Source organism: Erythrolamprus reginae, chromosome 3 (assembly GCF_031021105.1).
Source record: "Erythrolamprus reginae isolate rEryReg1 chromosome 3, rEryReg1.hap1, whole genome shotgun sequence".
Lineage (NCBI taxonomy): Eukaryota > Metazoa > Chordata > Lepidosauria > Squamata > Dipsadidae > Erythrolamprus > Erythrolamprus reginae.
The window spans coordinates 72,117,053-72,140,340 of NC_091952.1; the positions used below are offsets into that span (position 1 = coordinate 72,117,053).

A 23,288-nucleotide genomic window follows, 5' to 3' on the forward strand; every position below is an offset into this window, starting at 1 on the left:
AAAAAAGCCGTAAATGATCAAAAGTGGAGATGTTTAAAAGGGACGGAAAACGTGAAGATTGCCCCACTGAAATCAGTCTACGCTAATTTTCAGTTTAAATACAGATGATCTTAATGGTCAGCTTTCCATTTCTGCGTTGAAAACTTAATTTGCCCATTTAATAACTTCTAAATTGCTAAGAGCCTGACATTTGGAAAGGCTTCTGGAAAAGCGCGTTTTGTCTTTTGATTTCGCCGAGGAGTTCTAAAGCAGCCATTCGCCGACCCGAATCAAACGGAACGCCTCGCCCCAAACGAAGCTACGTGGGAAGCCGGTGTGTAATTTTCGGGCGTTCCCCACCGAGATTCTGCCAATAACAACAACACAAAAATCCACTCGACGCTTGTCATTCCAAACGTCAAGCTCCTCGGTTTCCGGTTATATTATTTCTACGGAACGATTTTGCGCGTCGACATCAGCCGGAGAGCTTAAAATGGCGTGGCTCTTGGAGGATTGGAGTTGTTCCTAGAGCGTCTTTCCGTCGGCGTCAGATGCTGTTGAGCATGGCGGTTGCACACCGGGCGAACGGGAGGCGGTTACTCCTGGAGTGTCTGCGGAAAGCCTCGCCTTCGTTTTTTGCCTTGGGACCCTGCCGGCATCGCCATTACAAGAAGAAATGGGTGCGTGATCAGGAGCGATAGCGGAGCGCCACCCACGCAAGCCAGCCCCTTTAGTTAGAGCTGCAGCCCTTCGTAACCCCACGGAACCATCTCGACCTGATTTCTCGTCCCTCCCCGTTCTTCTCTTAGACCCCCTTCCCTTCCTTCCTTCCTTCCTTCCTTCCTCCCTCCTTCTCTCTATTAGAATTAACCCTTTCCTGGTCGTATTAGAAAGCTTGGCCACTTTAAGATCTGTTTTCAATTCACAGCATACTCCTGCATGGCTAGCTAGGGAATGGTGGGAGTTGAAGTCCACACATCTTAAAAGTGGCCAACGTTGGTTGGATGGATGGATAAAAATAAATAACACTATGATATTGTCCATCGTGTTCTAAAAGGACCTTGACTTTTAATGGGTTGTGGACTGTATGTGATGGGTCCATAGGTAGCTGGTAAGGCCTATAGGGGCACGAAATGTTCTGCCACATGATGGGCAGACACGTGTGGGCCCCATTGTTGCAGCATTTGCAGCTCTGGCTTTGCAGAGTGCTCATTTTTGCTACGAATGTTACATACATACATATGTATGCACATATACATATACAGTATAACTATAATAGTTAGTTAGTTAGTTAGTTAGTTAGTTAGTTAGTTAGTTAGTTAGTAAGTAAGGCCACACTTGGAATACTACATGTATATATAAGTCATGTTTTTGCTGAATTTGAAAATTAAGGGATACTAGGATAGATGGACTTTGTTCTGGCCTCATCAGCTAGCCATACAATAGTTAGTTAGTTAGTTAGTAAGGCCACACTTGGAATACTACATTCAGTTTTGATCGCCATAATGTAAAAAGGATGTTGAGACTCTAGAAAGAGTGCAGAGAAGAGTAACGAAGATGATTAGGGGACTGGAGGCTAAAATATATGAAGTACAGTTGCAGAAACTGGGTATATCTAGGTTAATGAAAAGAAGGATGGGGGGACATGATAGCAATGTTCCAATACCTCAGAGGTTGCCACAAAGAAGAGGGAGTCAAACTATTCTCCAAAGCACCTAAGGGTAGAACAAGAAGCAATGGGTGGAAACTAATCAAGGAGAGAAGCAACTTAGAACTAAGGAGAAATTTCCTGACAGAACAATTAATCAGTGCAACAGCTTGCTTCCAGAAGTTGTGAATGCTCCAACACTAGAAGTTTTAAAGATGATGTTGGATAACCATTTGTCTGAAGTAGTGTAGGGTTTCCTGCCTAAGCAGGGGGTTGGACTAGAAGACTTCCAAGGTCCCTTCCAAGTCACACTATAGGCTAGGTTCAAGCTTTCCCTTTCTTAAGATACTGGAACTCCTGGTGATTTAAAGGAAAACACCTGCTTTTCCAAATGAAAGTGATGGTCTTTCATTGAAATTACAATAGGATGATTGAGTAATTTTGCATTGGATTAAGATACAATCATTATCCTGTCTAAATAAATGTACCTCCTGAAGCACAGGCCTATGCATGATTTTTTTTAAAGTCCCAGGGAATTATCTGGTTTATCAAGTGTTACAAAACTAGCCTATATCATTTTATTTAAATAGACTGAGATATGGTATTTTAAGCCAGGTTATAGTCTTTTACCACCCATCTAAATTTGGCTTCTTTTATTAAAGAATATTAATATTTTGGAGTAAGATATTTCCCCGTTTTGATTTAGATATGTGGAATGGAATGTAAAAGAATTTCAACAATTGTTGCAATGAAAGCATATTCATTTAACACACAGTTTAACTCAGCTGACTGAATTTGACTCTTGAATACAGATAGTTCTTGACTTACCAACTAGAATGCGCCCAAAATTTCTGTTGCTAAGTGAAACATTTGTTAAGTGAATTTTGCCCCATTTTATGACCTTTCTTGCCACAGTTGTTAAGTGAATCACTGTAGGTTATCATTTAGTAACCCAGTTGTTAAATGAATCTGGCTTCCGCATTGACGTTGCTTGTCAGAAGGTTGCAAAAGGTGGTCACATGATCCCAGGACACTGCAACCATCATAAATATGAGTCAAAAGCCTTTGAATTTGGATTATGTAACCATGTGGATGCTGCAGTGATCATAAGTGGGAAAAACGGTCATAAGTCACTTTTTTCAGTGCCATTGTAATTTCGAACAGTCACTAAACACACTGTATAGGCTTTTTTTGCTGAAGAAAACCTCTTCTAGAGGTTCATGCGTATAAGGAAGAAATGTGTGGAGTTAATAATCTGGCTTTTTCTTAGTTCAAATTAAGTAGAAAATAATGGTATGGGCTTAGCTTCATGATTACAGTTTTCATTCACGTTCATCAACCATGTTGAAATATTATGTCTATTGTATGCATGAGGGAGGACTCACTCAGTAGACAATCCCAGTTTGAAAATTCATTATCAGTGACAACTATAAAATGTTTCCATTGTTGTTGTTGTACAGGCAGCCACTGCTCCTCGGGCAACTAATACCAGAGTGGCTCTTCAGGTCTTTGACATGAATTATGGAGATCAGTTTGGCAGCCTCTGGCCCTCAATGCGCATCAGTCTCCTATCAAAGCAAAAATATGGAGCCCTAGTCAACAATTTTTCTGATGTAGAACAAGTCGTTCAGAGTCTGGAAGACCTGAGTGCAGTAGATTTCATCCAAGAATCTCGGAAAGTGATCAAGGAATTATCTTCTTCCATTGAAGAAGATGACAGTGTGCCACCTTCACTTTCCCAAATTCAGATAGAACTTTCAGAGACTCAAGTTCAGCATTTTCCTTCTATCAGTCCTAACATCAAATGTTACACATTCCCCAAAGGAGACATCAGTCGTTTTCGTCAAGCTAAGTATGATTTTTTTTTTAATTTTTAGAATGCTTATAAATTTTTCCTAAAATAGCCATTTTTTGTTCTTCCTAAACTTGCTGTTTTGCTTCAGAATTTTTTTAAATTTAATAAAATAAAGTGTTGATCTTTCAGAAGATAAAAGAGCATGTATTTGTGCCTGGCTACACCATCAAAAAATGCACCGTTATATATTATATATTTATTTTTAGCATGTATCCGTAGTGGGATTCAAATTTTTTTACTACTGGTTCTATGGGCTTGATGGGCGTGGCAGGGGATGGTTACTGCAAAATCCCCATTTCCTGCTAATCATCTGGGACTCGAGGCAGAGAATGGATGGGGGCGGGGCTAGTCAGAAGTGGCATTTTCTGGTTCTCCGAACTACTCAAAATGTCTGCTACTGGTTCTCCAAGACTGGTCAAAACCTGCTGAAACTCACCTCTGGAATGTATGTGTCATTTTCCAAAGTCTGATCAAGACAGTTGATAAAATGTTCAAAATGCAACACATTACTGTATACTTATAATCTATAAAATCAAAACTTCTGATAAGATAATCTTCCAAAGTATTATATTAGTAATAATTGAAATGCATATTCAAATGCACATTCAGTCTCTAAAACTAGGGCAAGACACCTTTGCTAAAATCATTTATTCTCTGCCCCAGCCAGTATAGACAGTAATCAGATATGATGCAAGCTGATGAATTAATATTTGGAGGGGCCTTGTTTTTGTATAAAATCAAGCAGAAAACGCTTAATTACAGAACACAAAAAGTTGACATAAAACTGTTTTCAAGATACAATTGCATATATACAGCATATAGCTTAGGTCTTAAAATATTGGGTTGCGTCTAAAAAGGTAAATTACTTTGAAACCTTGATATTCCGGTCCATTTATCTTAGCAACAGCAGCTCTCCAATGTATATCTGGGACTTTTGTAAATAAAACAGCACATACTTTACAAATACTTTCAGAAACAGTAACATGTCTAAACATAAATCAAGTCACAAGAAGAATATTCAACTATTTGGGGTTAGTGGGTATGCATTTGCAATAGTTACTGTATATTGACACCTAATATATTTCTTTGACTTGTAGACCAGACATTATAGGAATTCTTGGTTACTATCTCCTGGATGCTGCCTCAATTTTACCTGTTTTGGCTCTCAATGTAGAGCCTGGAAACATAGTCCTTGATCTTTGTGCAGCCCCAGGTGGGAAGACACTGGCACTTTTACAGACGGGGTATTGTAGTAAGTAACATGATTTACCGATCTTGCTTTTCCAAGTTTAGATATTTCATTTGTACTATAGATAGATGAGTTGATGAACTCTTCTGTTCTTTTGAAATTTCTAAGTAGAATAACTCCACACCTTTCAAATGTGGCAACTTTAAGATAATGTGGACTTCAGCTCCCAGAATTCCCCAACCAGGAAGGGTTATATTTTTTTGTGAAAATATACTTCTCATTCAGAATATAGAGTTGGGAATATGACACGTTCTGTGCATATTGATTGAAAAATGATAGCCTACCCTATAACAATACCCAAAATTGACTTTCACTTTTATATATGGAGTGCTACGGCCTTGGGTTGTTGGGTTTTTTTGCCATTTATACCTGTTGTCATTCCAGTGAAAGATTTTGGAGGAGAAGATATTCATATACTGTACCTTCTCTTTGGAGAAGGGCCACGTAGCTCAGGTGTAGAAAACATGTTTTGCATGTTTTCATTTCTACTACTTTCAGATACAGCTGGTAAGGAAAACTCCCTGCAAATACTTCTACCAGGCAGTGTAGAAAATATGTAATAGGTAAGTTGTTTTGTCTCAGTACAAAGTGTCTTTTTCTATACTGCAATTTTCCAAGACACAAGCAGTTGGAACACACATTTGAATAAAATAAAAACAATATCCCTTCCCCCTAGGCTTATAAAAATGTATGCATGGTATGTCTGTATGTATGATTGGTTTCTTAAATTGGGGTTTCTTTTTAAATTAACTTAAATATTAGATTTGTTTATATTGTTTTATTACTGTTGTTAGCCGCCCCGAGTCTACGGAGAGGGGCGGCATACAAATTAGATAGATAGATAGATAGATAGATAGATAGATAGATAGATAGATAGATAGATCTTAAAACAATAAAAATCAGACTTAAAAGACTAACCAACCCAACCATCATTTCCCCTGCTTGCTATGGCTTCTAGTCATGCAAAAATGCTCTTCTTTGTGGTACATTAATTGATTTATTTGTTTCTTGAAATATGTGTAGCAATCCATCTCACATAAGTAATTCTTGACTCATAGATTCATACAGCAGGAACAGCACTTAGACTTATATTCAGCTTTACAGTGCTTTATAGCCCTCTCTAAGCGGTTTTAGAGTCAGCATATTGGCCCCAGCAATCTGGGTCTTCATTTTACCCACCTCAGAAGGATGGAAGACTGAGTCAACTTTGATCCTGATGGGATTTGAACTGCCAAATTGCAGGCAGCTGTTAGTCAGCAGAAGTAACCTGCAGTACTGCATTCTAATCACTGTGCCACTGAAGCTCTTACAATGTACACTGTATCATGGCTACAGTCATCTTAAATCACAAATGGATAGCCTGATATGTGAACTTACTCAAGATCCAGAGGTAATCTAGACTCCATTAGGGCTTTTACATTTGCATTCTTGGCCAGAGGATGGCAATCTTATTTATTTATTTGATTGATTGATTGATTTGTATGCTGCCCATCTCCCTAGGGACTCTAGGTGGCTAACAACAAAAAATAAACATATCAATAGCATTAAAGCCTCTAAAAAACAATTTAAAAATAATTTAAATCCCAGTAAAAAAAAACCATACATGCCATTTATGGCCGGATCTCGATGGTACACCAATCAGATCAATACCTCAGGCCTGCCAGAAAAGCCAGGTCTTTACAACTTTCCGGAAGGCCAGTAGGGTGGGGGTAGTCCAGATATCATCTCAACCAAAAGGACATAAAGCTCAAATAGATTATTTTTTTATGAGGGTATCTGATGATGAGTTTTCACTTTCCTCCTATTACTGCATCCGAATATGTAACATTGGTTTGATAGGCAAGATAGCAAGGTACAGTAGAGTCTTGATTATCCAACATAAACGAGCGGGCTGATGATTGGATAGCTGAATAATAATAATAATAATAATAACAACAACAACAACAACAAAAAATGTATTGTCATTTTCAAAACAACGAATTGTCATTGGCAATGAAAGTTGTGTGACACCCAGAAACCAGTCCCACCATACATAAAATCAAAATAGGTAAATTTAAAAATAAAATAAAAAATAGAATAAAAAATATGTCCCACCCACTACAAATTCCCCACCTTGAACCACTCAACCATCTACATGACAAACCGAGTAATATTGTCCAACAGTTCACTGATGGTGACCCTTAGTTCGTTGTTAAGTGCGAGTATAGCTCTGGGATAAAAACTATTCAGGAAACGTGTGGTCCGAGTTCTAGTTGTTCTGTATCTTCTGCCAGAAGGCAACAGTTCAAAAAGATTGTAAGCAGGATGAGAAGAGTCTTTGAGAATGGTATGCACCTTCCTAGAACAGTGAGTTATGAAGATGTTGTCCAGGGCGGGTAGCTGGAGCCCAATAATGTTCTGGGCAGTTTTAATAATTCTCTGTAGAGCTTTTCTGTTCGCTACAGAGTTGCTCCCATACCAAGCTAGAATGCCGTATGTCAGGACACTCTCAATGGTGCTGCGATGTCGGATATTCCAGATTCTACTGTATGTGGCCTTGACCTGACTCAAATTCAAGGCAGAAGAAAAAGAAATAAAAAGAAATAGGCCCCGGCTCCTGCAAACTACTAAAAGCCAATGGGTATAAACTGGTGGAACAGTTTGCCACAAGAGGTGGTGAGCTCGCCTTCACTGGACGTCTTCAAACAGAGATTGGACAATCATCTTTCTGGGATGGTTTAGTGAATCCTCCATTGAGCAGGGGGTTGGACTCGATGACCCTGGAGGTTCCTTCCAACTCTATGATTCTATGATTCCGTCCGCCCCTCGCACGCTCTTTCCTTCCCTCCTCCGCTTGCCCAAGCCACTGCCAGCACGGACATTTCTTGCTGGTGGGGCCCTTGCTGCCCTCTGCTTTGCTCCTCCCAGCTCACCCGCCTGCTCAACCATCTGGGCATCGCAGCAACCTGCATCTCCCCTGGAAGATGAGATGAGATGAACACGTTTATTTTTTAATTTAATTTAATTTTATTTTATTTTTTTGATTTTTATGCTGCCCTTCTCCTTAGACTTAGGGCGGCTTACAACATGTTAGCAATAGCACATTTTAACAGAGCCAGCCTATTGCCCCCACAATCCGGGTCCTCATTTTACCCACCTCAGAAGGATGGAAGGCTGAGTCAACCTTGAGCCGGTGATGAGATTTGAACCGCTGACCTACAGATCTACCGTCAGCTTCAGTGGCCTGCAGTACAGCACTCTACCCCAGCTCCAAGCTTTCCTCTACTCTCTCCACCCGCCCCACTTTGTTCCCAAAGCTCCTCCTCTCTTTACAAGCTGGATTTTTTTTCCAGAAAGGGGGTCATATTTCAGCAAGCTTCCTGGTAAAGGGAGGGGAGGGAGGGGATTTTCTCCAAAGAGAAGAGAGCCGAGAAATTTGTTTGTTGATTTTTTTTTTAATGTCATGCCCCCACAAAGAAGGAAATAAAATTCTGGCCCATTTCTGATTAGCCGAAGAGGAAAATTGCCTTTCTTCCCTGTCGCGGCTGCTATGTTTGGGCACGTGTCTACCTGTGTGTGTGTGCAGAAATGCCTACAGCCACGCCCCCAAACAGCCACGACATTGGATGATCTGGAATGTCAGATAACCGAGACTACTGTATATACTGTCCACTCTCTCTCTCTCTATATATATATATACTTGTGAGTAAGGGAGAAAGGGTGAAAGAGAATGAACCATACCATGTTTTCCCGAAAATATGATCCTGCCTTATATTTTTTTGCACCCAGAAATAAGCACTTGGCCTTATTGGTATGCACTCAATAGCCCGATTGGGCTTATTATTAGGGGATGTCTTATTTTGGGGAGAAACAGGGTAGATATTTGAGAGAGATCAAACACATCAAATAGCAAGATAGCTTTCATTTCTATGTAAATGTATATCTGTTTTTGACAGTGAGATATAGTGTCCTTGACTTAAGCTTCTTTCTTCTTGAAATAGGTGATCTGACAGCCAATGATATTTCTATTTCTCGCACGGGCCGGCTACATAATGTCCTTCGCAGCTATCTTCCCAAAGAAATCCAAAATACAGTGCAGGTTACCTCGTTGGATGGAAGGAATTGGGGTCATACAGAAATGGGTACATATGATAAGGTAAGTATTATTCTAAACTCTATTGGAAATCGAAACACTTTTAATTTTTAATAAACCGGAATCTGGGATTCCATTTGCCGAATAGAATCATTTGGATTTTTTTTTTCCATTTAGATTCCCCCCCCCCCATTTCTTTCTAGCCCTTTCCCCTTTACTAGATAATAGAAACATAGAAGATTGATGGCAGAAAAAGACCTCATAGTCCATCTAGTCTGCCCTTATACTATTTCCTGTATTTTATCTTAGGATGGATATATGTTTATCCCAGGCATGTTTAAATTCAGTTACTGTGGATTTACCAACCACGTCTGCTGGAAGTTTGTTCCAAGCATCGACTACTCTTTCAGTAAAATAATACTTTCTCACATTGTTTCTGATCTTTCCCCCAACTAACCTCAGATTGTGCCCCCTTGTTCTTATGTTCATTTTCCTATTAAATCATCTCTAGAGTTCTCCCTGTAGCAGCAGTGCAGGGAGTTTATAACCAAGACTGATACAGCAGATTTTTGGAGTTTTTAATCTTAAAATTAACAATGTCCACTTAAGAATGCTGTAATAAAATCCTTGATAATCTACCCTTTATTATTTATACTCTGCAATCAGTACAGGAACCATAGTGGCCCAGTAGTTAAGAGTGCAATACTGCAGACTGCCGGTAGCCAGCGTTCCCCGTAAGCTGCATGCGTCCGCACGCCCATGCCCCAAAATACCCCCGGCGCACCCTTTTCCACGGGTGTGCGCTCCCCATCCCCTGCCAGCCCGTGGGGGGTGGGGGTGGGGAGGCGCCGGCAGTAGAAGAGAAGGGAGCCGCGGCCGCCTCTGCCTCCCCACAGTGCCTCCGGCCCCCTTGCGCCCCTGGCCTCTCGGCCCTGGCAACATTTACCTCCAGTCCTGACCAGGATTAGAAATCGGGACCGTGGGGACGAGTAGCAGCTTCAACTACTCTCCACGGCCACACAATGACAAGAGCGGGGACCTTTGTGGGTGTGGATGAGAGGCGGCCTGCTATTGGTTCATTGCAAGTGGTCGGGATGAATCCTAGAAGGTGATTGGTCAGTGAGCGTTCCCTGTGCCTCCACTTTTCCTGTCGCTGATAGCTGGAGGAAATGTGAGGGGAATGTTTATGTTTGGATGGAGGCGGCTGGCGGCGGGCCGGATAAATGGCCTCCATGGGCCATATCCGGCACACGGGCCATAGTTTGGGGACCCATGTTTAATTTCCCCACGGCACACCTGACTATGTCTCACGGCACACTAGTGTGCTGCGGCACACTGGTTGAAAAACACTGCCCTACAGGAAATAACATTGAGTTAGCTCAAGCAGTGCCCTGTCCAAATAGAACTTGCTTGCTTGGTTGGTTTTGTCATTTAAAACAGTGGTCCCCAACATTTCTGGCTCTGCGGAATGGTCTTGGCGGGAGGGAAGGGGTGGTTTCATGTGTGTGCGCCCACCTCCTGTGTGAATGAAACTTCACAAATTCACCCACTACTTGCATGGCTTGTCTCCAAGGGGCCTTGGACTGTGCCAGTCTATGAACCAAGAGATCCAAGTTTATAGTGGACTAGAAATATGAACATTGGTTTCCCAGTCTTGGTGTAGCACAGCAGCCATACTACCATAATGAGTTTTGAGCATTTGCTTACCTACATTGGATCTAAGAACAGTTATTGCTGAAAGTAGAATTGCATTAGAATATTCATGTCATACTTTCCCCAAAACAATAGAATAGAAACAGGAAAAAGAACAGGAACCAGAACCAGAACCGAACTGGATGGGACCTTGGGGGGGGGTCTTCTAGTTAAGCCCCCTGCTCAAGCAGGAGATCCTACCATTTCAGACAAATGATTTGTCTAGACTCTTCTTAAAAACATCCAGTGATGGAGCGCCTACGATTTCTGGAGAGAAGCTGTTCCACTGGTTAATTGTCCTCACTATTAGGAAGTTTCTCCTTAACTCCAGGTTGCTTCTCACTTTGATTAGTTTCCAACTTGACAACCTGTCTTTTATTCCAACTTCACAACCTGTCTTTTCAATTTCTAAAACAAAGGAAGCAAAACAACAAATTTCAACTTTTTATAGTGGTGGAAAAGCAGCTTCAAAATTTTGCTTGACTTTCCATTCTACATGGCAATAGAATTAAAACTTGTCTTTAATGTAAGTAGATTGTGAAAACATTTACCAGAAGGGAATATTTGTTTGGTTCCTTTTAGGTCCTTGTTGACGTGCCATGCACAAATGATCGAAAATCAGTCTTGGAAGAAGAAAACAATATGTTCACATATGCAAGAAAAGGGGAACGTCAGAGGTTGCCAATGCTCCAGCTGCAACTGCTCGTGTGAGGGATTAGTGTTGTCTACCAATGATTCAAGAAAAAAATGTTCTAGACAGCTCAAAAATGTTTTGTTCTTCTCTTGCCCTGGGCCGTGCAATTCCAAATATGGTGGAATCGGCCTTCTCCAGGTCCCATCTACTAGACAATGTCACCTGTCGGGGCCTAGGGGAATAGCCTTCTCTGTGGGGGGCCCAGCCTTCTGGAACCAGCTCCCCCCAGAGATTCATACTGCCCCCATCCTCCATGCCTTCCGCAAGAGCCTAAAGACCCATCTGTGCCAACAGGCCTGGGGCCATTAGACATTAGCCACCGGCCGATGAATGGAATGTATGTCTGACTGTCTGAAATGAGAGTGATTGATTTTTTTTATGTACACTGAGAGCATATGCACCAAAGATAAATTCCTTGTGTGTCCAATCACACTTGGCCAATAAAGAATTCTATTATATTAAGAATTTGGGGTTTTAGATTAGTTAGATTAATTTTAAACGTAGACTTAGTATGTTTTCTATTGTTCTTTTATATGTTGTAAGCTGCCCTGAGTCTTTGGAGAGGGGCGGCATAAAAGTCCAAATAATAAATAAATAAATAAATAAATAAATAAATAATGGCATATTAAGAAGGCAGAGAAAAGAGACTTGATTCCGTGTATATCTAGGCCCCAAAAGATAGCCTAGGGCAGTGATGGCGAACCTATTTTCCCTTAGGTGCCGAAAGAGCATGGGCGCATGCTATCACACATGCCCAAGTGCCCACACCCATAATTCAATGTCTGGGGAGGGTGAAAACAGCTTCCCCCGTTCCCTGGAGGCCCTCTGGAGGCCGGAAATGGTCTGTTTCCTAACTTCTGGTAGGCCAAGTAGGCTTGAGTTTTGACCTCCCCAGGTTCCAAAGGCTTCCCTGGAACCGAAGGAGGATAAAAGCACCCTCCCCCATCCCCCTGGAGGCTCTCTGGAAGCCAAAAATGCTTTCCCAGAGACTCTGTGTCAGCCAAAAATCAGCTGGCTTGCACACATATGCATGTTGGAGCTGAGCTTGGGCAACAGCTCATGTGATAGGAGATATGGCTCTGCGTCCCACCTGTGCCATAGGTTCGCCATCACTGGCCTAGGGTAAGGATTCCCTATGCATGCTTACACTTGCATATGGTGTATACTTCACTCTGTTGAATAAGTGGCTCAGTACAAGTTGAGAGGCATCTCCCACAATAATTTCTTTCCTGTTTTTTTCCAGAGCTGGAGTGCTTGCTGCTAAGCCAGGAGGAGAGGTGGTGTACTCCACATGCTCTCTGTCTGAGCTCCAAAATGAGTATGTGGTTGAGAGAGCTGTGGAGATACTAAATATCCAGTACAGCATCAATGTGAGAGTAGAAGACTTGAGCCATTTTCGGAGACTGTTCCAGAACACATTTTCATTCTATTCCAATTGTAGACTTGGAGAACTTGTCCTGCCTCACCTCACAGCTAATTTTGGACCCATGTATTTTTGCAAATTGCACAGAATGAATTAGATTGACGAAAGAACAATGTAAAAGGAAGAAAAGGATTTCTCGTGTATGTTTAAACATCTCTTCAAAAAATGCAATGGAATTTACAAAAAGCCAGAGAATTTTGTTTTACAGTTTACATGCCTGGGCCCTTTACATGTCATTCAATGCCTATACTTTGCAAGGAAATACTTCTCTTCATGGGCAGTCTTACCAGGTAGAAATTCCATTTACCTGCTACTAATAAGTTGCATTGACACACATTTAATTATGTAAATAACACTTGCATCACAGTGTTGGGTTATACTGTATATATTAGAGAATATCCAGCTGAACAGTATCCGGATGTATGAGGGCTTCAAGTTTCAGGAAATTTTCTACCATCGTATCCTGTCTTTGAATTTGGGAGCTGTGAACTCCAGTGTCTTTGGAGATTGCCAGGATGGGAATAGTTATAGTAGAGACATTTCTGCCATGTGTACCAGAATTATAGAATAACAAGGGACTTTGGAGGTCTTCTGGTCCAATCCTCTGCTTAAGCAGGAGACCCTATACCATTCCAAACAAATGATTGTCCAATCTCTTGTTAAAAGTTCTAGTGATAAAGTACCTACAACTTCTGGCGTTCCACTGATTGTTTTCACCGACAGGAAATTTCTTCTTAATTTTAGGTTGGATCTCTCTTTGATAAGCTTTCAGCTGTTAAAAGTCTATGGAGATGTTCAATCATCCAGGTCACGGTTGTCCCAAAGGTGCTTTTCAAGAGGCAGATGGATTTCCTTGTGGTTTTTTAAAAAAAAATTGAAAATGTTTTGCTTCTCATTCAAGAAGCTTCTTCATTTCCCGAATTGAACAGAACGGAATTGAACTCCAGAACCGAAGAAGCTTCTTGGAGAAGTGAAATGTTTCCAAAGGGGAAAAAGTACCCAATAAAGTCCAGTTGAGTTTTGAAAACCACAATTGGGACATTCATCTATTATTTCTTGTTTCAATTGGGACGTTCATCTATTATTTCTTGTCTTGTCTTGCCTCAGGTGCTTTAGAGCAGTGTTTCCCAACCTTGGCAACTTGAAGCTATCTGGACTTCAACTCCCAGAATTCCCCAGCCAGCATTTGCTGGCTGGGGAATTCTGGGAGTTGAACTCCAAATATCTTCAAGTTGCCAAGGTTGGGAAACACTGCTTTAGAGAATAGGTTGATCCCTTTTTTGGCAAAGCTTTTCGGCATTCAGTGCCGAAACCAGAGTGCATGCACATGGGGGAGCACCAGAAATCGGAAGAACAGCTCTACGGCGCGCAGATATGGGAGCTCTGGAAACTGGAAGAGCAGTTCCCCGGTATGAATGCATGTACCAGGAAGCTGAGTTTCCAGTTTCCGGTATGCACATTTGTGCTGGTCACCAGGTCTTCTGGTTTCTGGCGTGCATGTGCCTGCAAAGACCGGCTGATTGACACACCTGCATGCACCGGAAACCGGAAGCTCAGATTCCCAGCACACACACACTCACCAGGGAGCTGATATTTTATGGAAACTCATATTTTATGGAAAGTTTGCTGAAAAATCCTGGTTTAATGTGGAATCTAATACTTAAGGTTAACTTGGGATGTAGAGGCTTCTGAGTAAGAATATCTAGCATCACAGGTATTTTGTATATTCCAAGGAAATATAAAAAGCTTTATTTTGTTCTGGTTTATGTGTCATAAAGAGTGATTAAAGAAAAGCAATGGCTTAGCAAAATGCATAAATAAGATAACAATTAACTACCTATGATCATCACTGAGAAGCAGTACTGTTCAAGGTTTCAGATAATTTTTCTGACTGCACCTGGATACATTGAAGAATGAATATGAAATCTCTCTATCATTTAAAAACACATTTTGGTTAAAACATAGCCTCTGTTAAAGCCCTTTATTGTATTATTTTATATATGTTATCAAAATCAATCCCAACATCCCATTGGGTTCAAGAAAATCAACTGGTAAATAGGTATAAAGTAATGCCAGTTTAACCTATAGTGGGTGATGCTGATTTATTAAAGAATTTTGCTCCTTGGTGAATAAATCCTCATAAAGCTGCTTGAAGGTAGCCTGATCTCTTGCTAATTACTAGGGTTATTCAGGGCTTCTGATAAAAAAGTAAAAACATCCTACAGACCATGTGGGGGTCAGGCATTGGACTCATCTGCCATTTCCTAAATTTGGTTTTTAAAAATATATACCATATTTTTCGTACTATAAGATGCACTAAGATATTGAAGAGGTAAGTAAGAAAAAAAATTTTTTTTGTCTTTCCCAGCCCCCAGGAGCACTCTGCAGGCCTCCCAAACCCTCTGCGCCAGGGGTGGGTGACTGTCCGGATGCGGGACGGGATGCAGTGGGGTAGCGAAAATAGAACCCCACCCCAGAGCACCCAATTTGCACTGAAAGATGTTGAAACAAAATGCAGGGCGTCCTGCATAAGCCACTTCCAGTGTGGTAGTAAAATTTTTGGTAGCCCTTCACTGCTCTGCGCACCCTGTTTATGCGAAATACAAGCCAATTTTTCATAAAAATAGGACCTGGGGTGGGGTTTCAGGAAGCCAAAAAATGGCTGAATTCAGTGTATAAGACACACCAACATTTCCACCCTCTTAGGAGGGTGGGGGGAAAGTGTATCTTATACTCCAAAAAATACAGTATATATTGGGATTGCATGACAGCTGTGGAAGTTAGCCCCATAAGCCTGAGAATGCTGTGTTTGGCTTAAAGAGTAGAAGACTGGTGCTACATTTACATTCCTCATTGCTCCAAAATATACCTGCACTACCCTATTGTTTTTATATGTACTCTTTTCCAATTGCTTTCTTGTCTGTGTATTTGCTGGAACAAAGTCTTCACACACTAAAGTTTTTGGAACCCATTTACAAGTTGTGAAAAGCCAGTCCTTTTTTCTAAGGACCAATACAACTTTTATGAGTCTATCTACTCTATGCTATGCAGCTTTAATTGTATTTTTTTTTCAATATTTTTATTAATTTTCTTTAAAATAACATACAGACTTACAAACATTTAACATACATTGTAGGGATGTATCATCCCTGCTCTTCTCAAAAGTATAAATGCAAATACAGAAAAAGGAATACATGATTGAATATCTAATTCAATGCTACTAATACAAAAAATATCTAATAGAAAAAAAATTGATATCATGAAAAAATTTCTAACTAGTTTCAAGTCAAAAAATCTTTAAAAAGAAAAAAAAAGCAAATTTCTATTCTATGTATATAAACTAAATCTAATATAAGTCAATAAGAAAAATTTATCTAAAATATCTATAGTTATTATTACTCTTCTTTCTTTATTTTTTATTCTTATCTATCCATTCATAAACATTGTTCCATGTTTCATAAAATTTGGTTTCTTCCTGTTCATTCAAGCGTCTTGTCATCATGTCCATTTCCGCGCAGTCTAATATTTTTGCAATAACTCCCTCTTCTTTGGGGATATCTTCCCCTTTCCAGTTTTGCGCGTAGATAATCCTTGCCGCTGTGAAAATATGTATAATCAAATACAAAATTTCTTTTTTGTAATTTTGGTTAGTAATTCCTAGCAAACAAAACTCCGGGGTGAAATCTATTTTCTGCTTTGTAATCTCTTTTGTCATTTTCTCTATCATTTTCCAGTACATTTTAGCTTTATTACATGTCCACCATTGGTGGTAGTAGGATCCTATTTCTTTCTTACATTTCCAACATAGAGGTGATGTCTTTGGGAACATTTTTGCTATTCTACTTGGTGGGAGATGCCATCTATAAAACATTTTAATTTGGTTCTCTTTCAAAGAAACTGACTTTGTCATCTTCCAATTGCACATCCAAACTTTCTCCCATGTATCTAAATCAATTTCTTTACCTATGTTTCTACACCAGTGTATCATACTATCTTTTAATGTTAACTCAATATTCTTATGAGTAATCAAATATTTATATATTTTTCCAATTACCCTATTTTGATTTTTAGTAATTAAGTCGCTTAACAAATTTTTACTTTTATTGAATATGTAAAGTGTACTGTCTTTCTGATATCTTGATCTAATCTGTGCGTAGTGCCACCAATCAATTTGTATCCCTTCATCTTGTAATTTAATTCTAGATTTTAATTTCATTTGGTTATCTAACAAATCTTTGTATCTTATATTTCTTGTGTAGTTAATAGAATTTGGGTGTATTATTGCATCCAAGGGGGTAACCCAATCCGGGATTGTTAAAAAGTGGTTTTTCTTTATATCTTTCCAGACGTCAAATAAGTATTTTCTCAACGTATGTCTTTTAAAATAAGAATGATTTTTATCTTTATCATACCAAACAAATGCATGCCAGATCATGTCCTTCTAATTTTAATGTTCTCATGTCCTCTAAAGTTATCCAATTTTTAATCCATGTTAAAGCGGCTGCCTGATAATATAATTTCCAGTTTGGGAGGGCAAAACCCCCCCTCTCTTTTATATCTTCTAACATATTTATCTTAATTCTTGCCTTTTTCCCTTGCCATAAAATTTTTTTAACCACATTTGTTACATTTTTGAAAAAATTGGCCCCTGGATTAATTGGGATCACTTGAAATAAAAATAATACCTTAGGTAAGATATTCATCTTAATCATGGCAATTCTTCCCAGAAATGATATTTTTAAATTATTCCATATTTCTAAATCCTTTTTGATTTCATTAATTAATTTTATATAGTTATCATTTTTTAATGTTATTGTTTTAGCTGTTAGCCATATTCCCAAGTACTTTACTTTTTTAACTATTTGCATTCCAGTAATACATTCTAAATTACTTTCTTGTATTTTACTCATATTTTTAGTCATAATTTTTGTTTTATTTTTATTTATTTTCAAACCTGCTACCTTACCATATTGTTCTATTGTTTGGATTAATCTTGGTGCTGTAACTAACGGATCTTCCATTATAAAAGTCAAATCATCTGCGAAAGCCTGGACTTTATATGTCTCTTTTCTAACTTTTAAGTCCTTTATCTTTGAGTCTGCTCTTATTTTTATTAAGAGTGTTTCTAAAGTCATAATGAAAAGAAGAGGTGAGATAGGACATCCTTGCCGCACTCCTTTATTTATTTTAAACGCTTCTAGTTGCTCATTATTTAATATAATTTTTGTCGTTTGTTCTGAATAAATAGCGTCTATTAAATTGACAAATTTGGGGCCGAATCTCATTTTATTTAGTTGCATCTTTATAAATGTCCAATTCACGTTATCAAAAGCTTTTTGAGCGTCTAGAAACATTAGAGATAATGTTTTGTCTGAGTATTGCTCGTAGTACTCTAATACGTTAATAATTGTTCTAAGATTATTTTTGATTTGTCTACCTGGAAGGAAGCCATTTTGGTCTGAATGAATTTTGCTATTTATTACAGTTTTCAGCCTATCTGCGTATATTGCTATAAAAATTTTATAATCTACGTTCAATAAGGATATTGGTCTATAGTTTTTAATTTTTTCTTTTGCTGTATCTGGTTTATGAATTAAAGTTATCAAAGATTCCGACCATGATTTAGGAATTTTACCATCTACTCTACATTCATTAAAAATTTGCAACATATTATTTCTTAATACTTCATTTTCTATTTTATACCACTCTGCTGGAATAGCATCCGGCCCCGTGGCTTTATTATTTTTCTGCTTTTTAATAACTGTGAGGAGTTCTTCCATTGTTATTGGGCTCTCCATCTTTTCTTGTTGGTCTTCTGTTATTTGTGGTAGCTCTGCATTCTCTAGATATTTAAATACAACTTCATCTTCAATATTGTCATCTTTATACAATTCTTTAAAAAAATTCTGAACTATGTTTGCTTTTCCCTCTGGATCATGTTTTATTGTTCCATCTTTATCTTCTAACTGTCTAATTAATTTAGATTGTCTCTGTTTTCTCAATTTATATGCTAACCATCTACCTGGTTTATTAGCATGCTCAAAATATTGTTGCTTAGCTCTTTTTATTTTTTCCAATATCTGGTTTTGTTCTTGTAATCTAATTTTATGTTTAATTAAATTTATTTTTCCCCCCAAGTCTTTATTTTTCACATTTTGTTGTGATAAAAACTCTAATTGTTTTAGTTCATTTATTAATTGTTCATATTTTCTTTTTCTTTCTTTATTATATTTTGCGGTCTAGGATATTGTTAATCCTCTTATGTATGCTTTAGTCGCATCCCATAAGTTCTGTGGAGTGGTGTCTGTATTTTTATTGATTTCAAAAAATATTTTTAATTCCTTTTCAATCCATTCTTTATATTCTTTCTATTTCAAAATATTTCTATTCATTTGCCAATTATAATGCTTTTTAATATTTTTCATATAAACTATAACTGGATTGTGGTCTGCCCAAGTGTTAACATCTATTTCTACCTCTTGTATATACTCTGCTGTTGTTTTAGGAGCCCACACCATATCTATTCTAGTCCAAATTTTATGGGGGTTTGAGTAAAAAGTATATTGCCTTCTATGAGGATGTCTTTCCCTCCAAATATCATTCAATAGCAATTCTGCTTTCATTTTTTGAAAAGTGGAGGGCAATAAATTCTTTTTTTTCTTTTTACAACTTTTCTTCACCCCCGAATGGTCTAATTGTCTATTTGTTATAGCATTAAAATCTCCAATAATTAACATATTTTCCAAATTTAACTCTATAATTTTTTGATGTAATTTTTCGTAAAATGCAATTTGATCATCATTTGGGGCATATATAGAAACAATAACAAGAGGTTTGGGTTCAATGTCAACCTGGACAATCAAAATTCTACCTTCAGTGATAATACTGAATAATTGTTTGGAATTTATAGAGCTCTCAACATACATTGCCACTCCTCTTTTCCTTTGGTCTGCTAATGCAGCATACATATTTCCAATTTTATTATTTAACAATAAATTCCGATTGCTTTTTTTTATATGTACTTCTTGAAGTATCACAATTTGAGCTTTTTGGTTCTTAATTTTGGAAAACATTTGTTTTCTTTTCTTTGGTTCATTAAGTCCATTAACATTTACTGAAAAGATTTTTAGATCTCTCGATGTAGTCATTTGTTGTATTTCTTGGTTTCGCGTTGAGGTTGCTTTCTTCTGGTCCCTTGGTCCTGCTCCTCCGCTTGGGTGAATGCCCCCATGGCTTCAGCCTGCATTGCTTCCAGTTCTTTTGTTAACTGTTCCATTTCGCTTATTCCACTGTTTTCATAAAAATCTCTTGCTTGGTCTAAATTCTCCAACTTATATCTTGTTGATTTCCATGTCAATGATAGTCCTTGTGGAATAAGCCAGCGGAAAGTTATATTTTCTTTAATCAGAAGTTTGGTCAAGAAATGATAGTCTCTTCTAGTCTCTCGAACACGTCTCGGAATTTGTTTTAGTATTTTTATTTCTTTGCCTTGGTGTTGTAATTGGCCAGCTCTTGACCAATGCAATATGTCATCTCTCAAGCTTTTTCTTACAAATTTGATATGAATCTCTCGTGGAAGATTAAAACGGCATATGTAGCTGTTAGAAATTCTGAAGACTTCATCGATTTCTTTTTTTATGTCAAGTGGGTCCATCTGGAGGATTTTCCCAATAATGTCAGCCATAATGGCCTTTAAATCTTCATCTTTTTCTTCTATTACATTTTGAAATCGAAGTCCATATGACGCACGTTGCATTTCCAAATGTGTGATTGATTCATCATACCCTCTGTAACGTGAAGCAGCTTTGTCCTCTAAGTGATCAATTCTTTTCTCCACCTTTTCCGCCTTTTCTTCCACTGCCTTCATTCGTTCTTCATTGTCTTGCAAAGCTTGTTTAATCTCCTTCATCTGGTCTTTCATCTCACCAGTATCCACTTTCATTTCAGCCATCTCTGCTTTAATTTCATCTCTCTGTTGAGTCGCATCTCGTTGGGATTGTAACATAAAGTCATTTAATGTAGTTAATGTCTCTTGGATTGAAGCCAGGGAAGGCTGTTTCTCTCTGTCCTTTTCCTTGGTAAACATAGTTGCTGATAAGACCAGCTGTGCAGGGGATGGATGGGGTGAACTTTGCGGGGAAGAAACAACCGTTGTCTGCTTCTTGATTGTTTTAGTGTGGGTGGAAGTACTTGACATTTTCAAATTTAAATTTGATGTTATTTTATGTTGGCAGTATGTAGACAAATACTATAAATTCCAAACCCACAGTAACAGTTGTACTAAGTTAATAACAATAAGGATTCTAATTCAAATAAGAAACTAAATTTCTACAAATTCAAATACAATTAAAATTCAAAATATAAAATATAGCTAATTAATTTTCAACTTATTAATTCTTATTGCTCTAAAGCGAAAATTTATATCAAGAAGAGAGAAGAAAGAAAGAAAGAAAGAAAGGGAAAAAGAAAGGGAAAGGTTGGTTTAGCACAGCAGAAAAAATAAAAAAAGAAAGTCAGGAGAAAAAGAAGAAGAAAGAAAACAAAGAGAAAAGGAGGATATGAAGAAAGGGGCAATCAAAGCTACAAATTATTGTTCAATTAAGGAGGAACAGGAAACCAGAGACCAAAGAATTTAGCAATGCATAAACAAAACCAAGATTAATTAGAATGTACTGTAATGCAAAATTGAAATTCAAAAGTTAAAGTTATCAGAGGGAAAACGCAAAAAGGAAAAAACAATTATTAATATTCCAGTTATGATAGGATGATTTGATTGAAGGTCTAATTTGTTGTCAGAAACACCTTAATAGAGACTGCAAGGGTATTCCGTAATTTAAAGAAAAGTGTAGTTTTTTAGGAATTTATAAAGCTTTTTCCAAACAAATGCAATTTAATTTCACGAAGTTAAAATGAAGTCGGTCCGTCTCTCACAGCCCAGGAAAAATCTCTCCGCTGCAAATCCAACGAAACCGCTGTTAATCCAAAACCGCTATCAATCCAAACAAAATCCAAACAAAATCCAAACGAAATGCTCCAACGAAATAATCCAAATCAGATAGTCCAGATTTTGAGAATCTAAAGTATAGGAAAAAAGTTTTTTCTTTATATATATTTATTCAAGAGTTATAAATGGATAGTGAGCAGTCCGTGTCCTTCCGCTAGAAAAATCCCAGCCCGGACTTCATTTTGCAATGTTTAGTAACCAATTACTTCAAAAAGGGAAAAAGAGAAAAAATTTCCAACCAAATAATATCATTTTGTAAATAATAAATCCTTTAGTGTCTCATTTTTAAAATCCTCTGGATCCCCTTGTTTGCAGAAATTTTACAGTTCCAAACGAGTGAAAGTGTTAAGAATAAGTTCCGGCTGTTAAAATCGCGCCTGGATACAATGTTATTTCAACAACTTTCTCTTTCGCCTTCGTTTAAACTCTCAATTCTCCGTTTTCTTATATTTCAATCTTCTTACTTAACATGGAACATAGAAGTTTTTTTTACCTTAATTGTAGCTTCTTTTGAAGTATTCCCTTTTCAGCTAGAGTTATTTTATTTCTCTGCTTTTTACTTTTTGATGTTTCTTGCTTCCCGCTGGTTAGGTGGGATCGCAATGGCCGTGTCCTCTCGAAAGAGGACCGGTGCTCCCTGCACCAGAGCTGCAGGACGAACCCTCTGTCCCCGGAGCCTCGGCGATGGCTCCCCGGACAGAGGGGAATCCCCTTTTCTAGGATCGAGCCATCCGGACTCGATCCGATCGCATTGGAGCGACCTCTGGGAGGGTTGAAGGGGTCTCAAGGCAGAGCCCTGCCAAGAGACTCCGCTGCGGTCCTCAGCGAAACCGGAAGTCTCCCTGCAGCTTTAATTGTAAAGTGGAATACAGTACCAATGTACTTTCTGCCTAGCTCACTAGCCATATTAATCAATTTAGGCAACTGATAAGATCAGGGTACTTCAGAAACAATTTCTTCATAATTGAAGTGAAAGAACTTTGGAAATGCTTACTCTACCAATGTACTCTAGAGTTGGACCATTAAATTGGGGGCAAATTCCTATACTTATCAGATAACCCATAATACAGTTAAGATGCCATTAGATAAGAAGACTGTCTTATGACTGATTTTATTTTTTCAACCTCACAATTCAACACCAATAAGTATAGCATTTAAAAAAACATATAAGACCTGGAGATGTTATAAATGGAAATTCTGGAACTTTTATCTTTCTTTGCAGAATGTTCTAGTGTTCGAAGCAAGGACAAACACGTTAGGGAAGATATGACAACATCAGCATCTCTATCATAAATCTTCCCCTTCCAGTTAAATCCTCATGGACTTTCCTGTTGTTGGAGCTGGATTTGGTAATTAAGCTGTGTAGGAGGGAAGATGAAGCTTTCCTCCTACAATTTTTTTGGCTGCTCGAAAAAGTAGGTTCTTTATAAAAACTAGGGATTGGAATAATAGGATATTAGCAAATCCACAGTAACCGAATTTAAACATGCCTGGGATAAAAATATTCATCCTAAAATAAAATACAGGAAATAGTATAAAGGCAGACTAGATGGACCATAAGGTCTTTTTCTGCCGCCATTCTTCTGTTTCTATGAAGCAGCTGTGCAAATAGTGCTCCATTTACAACAGTTCATTTAGTGACCAAATTTACAAGAGCACAGGAAAAAGTGAC

At 38.3% G+C, this 23,288-nt stretch overlaps 1 protein-coding gene across 1 annotated transcript; it reads left to right on the plus strand.

Moving 5' to 3' along the window:
• Positions 1 to 226: 226 nt before the first annotated feature.
• NSUN4 (NOP2/Sun RNA methyltransferase 4) lies at positions 227 to 13,305 on the plus strand. Its single transcript, XM_070745813.1, has 6 exons — positions 227 to 659; positions 3,088 to 3,479; positions 4,580 to 4,734; positions 8,712 to 8,866; positions 11,078 to 11,202; positions 12,433 to 13,305. The coding sequence occupies exons 1-6, from the start codon at positions 531 to 533 to the stop codon at positions 12,707 to 12,709; spliced, it is 1,233 nt and encodes a 410-aa protein (XP_070601914.1). The 5' UTR covers positions 227 to 530; the 3' UTR covers positions 12,710 to 13,305.
• Positions 13,306 to 23,288: the final 9,983 nt, after the last annotated feature.

Bases quoted from the DNA above. Each gene is read 5' to 3' on its own strand.
- NSUN4 (XM_070745813.1), top strand. From the start codon at position 531: ATGCTGTTGAGCATGGCGGTTGCACACCGGGCGAACGGGAGGCGGTTA. The intron at 3,480-4,579 runs GTATGATTTTTT...TTTGACTTGTAG, and splicing joins AGTCGTTTTCGTCAAGCTAA to ACCAGACATTATAGGAATTC. The intron at 4,735-8,711 runs GTAAGTAACATG...TTCTTGAAATAG, and splicing joins TTTACAGACGGGGTATTGTA to GTGATCTGACAGCCAATGAT.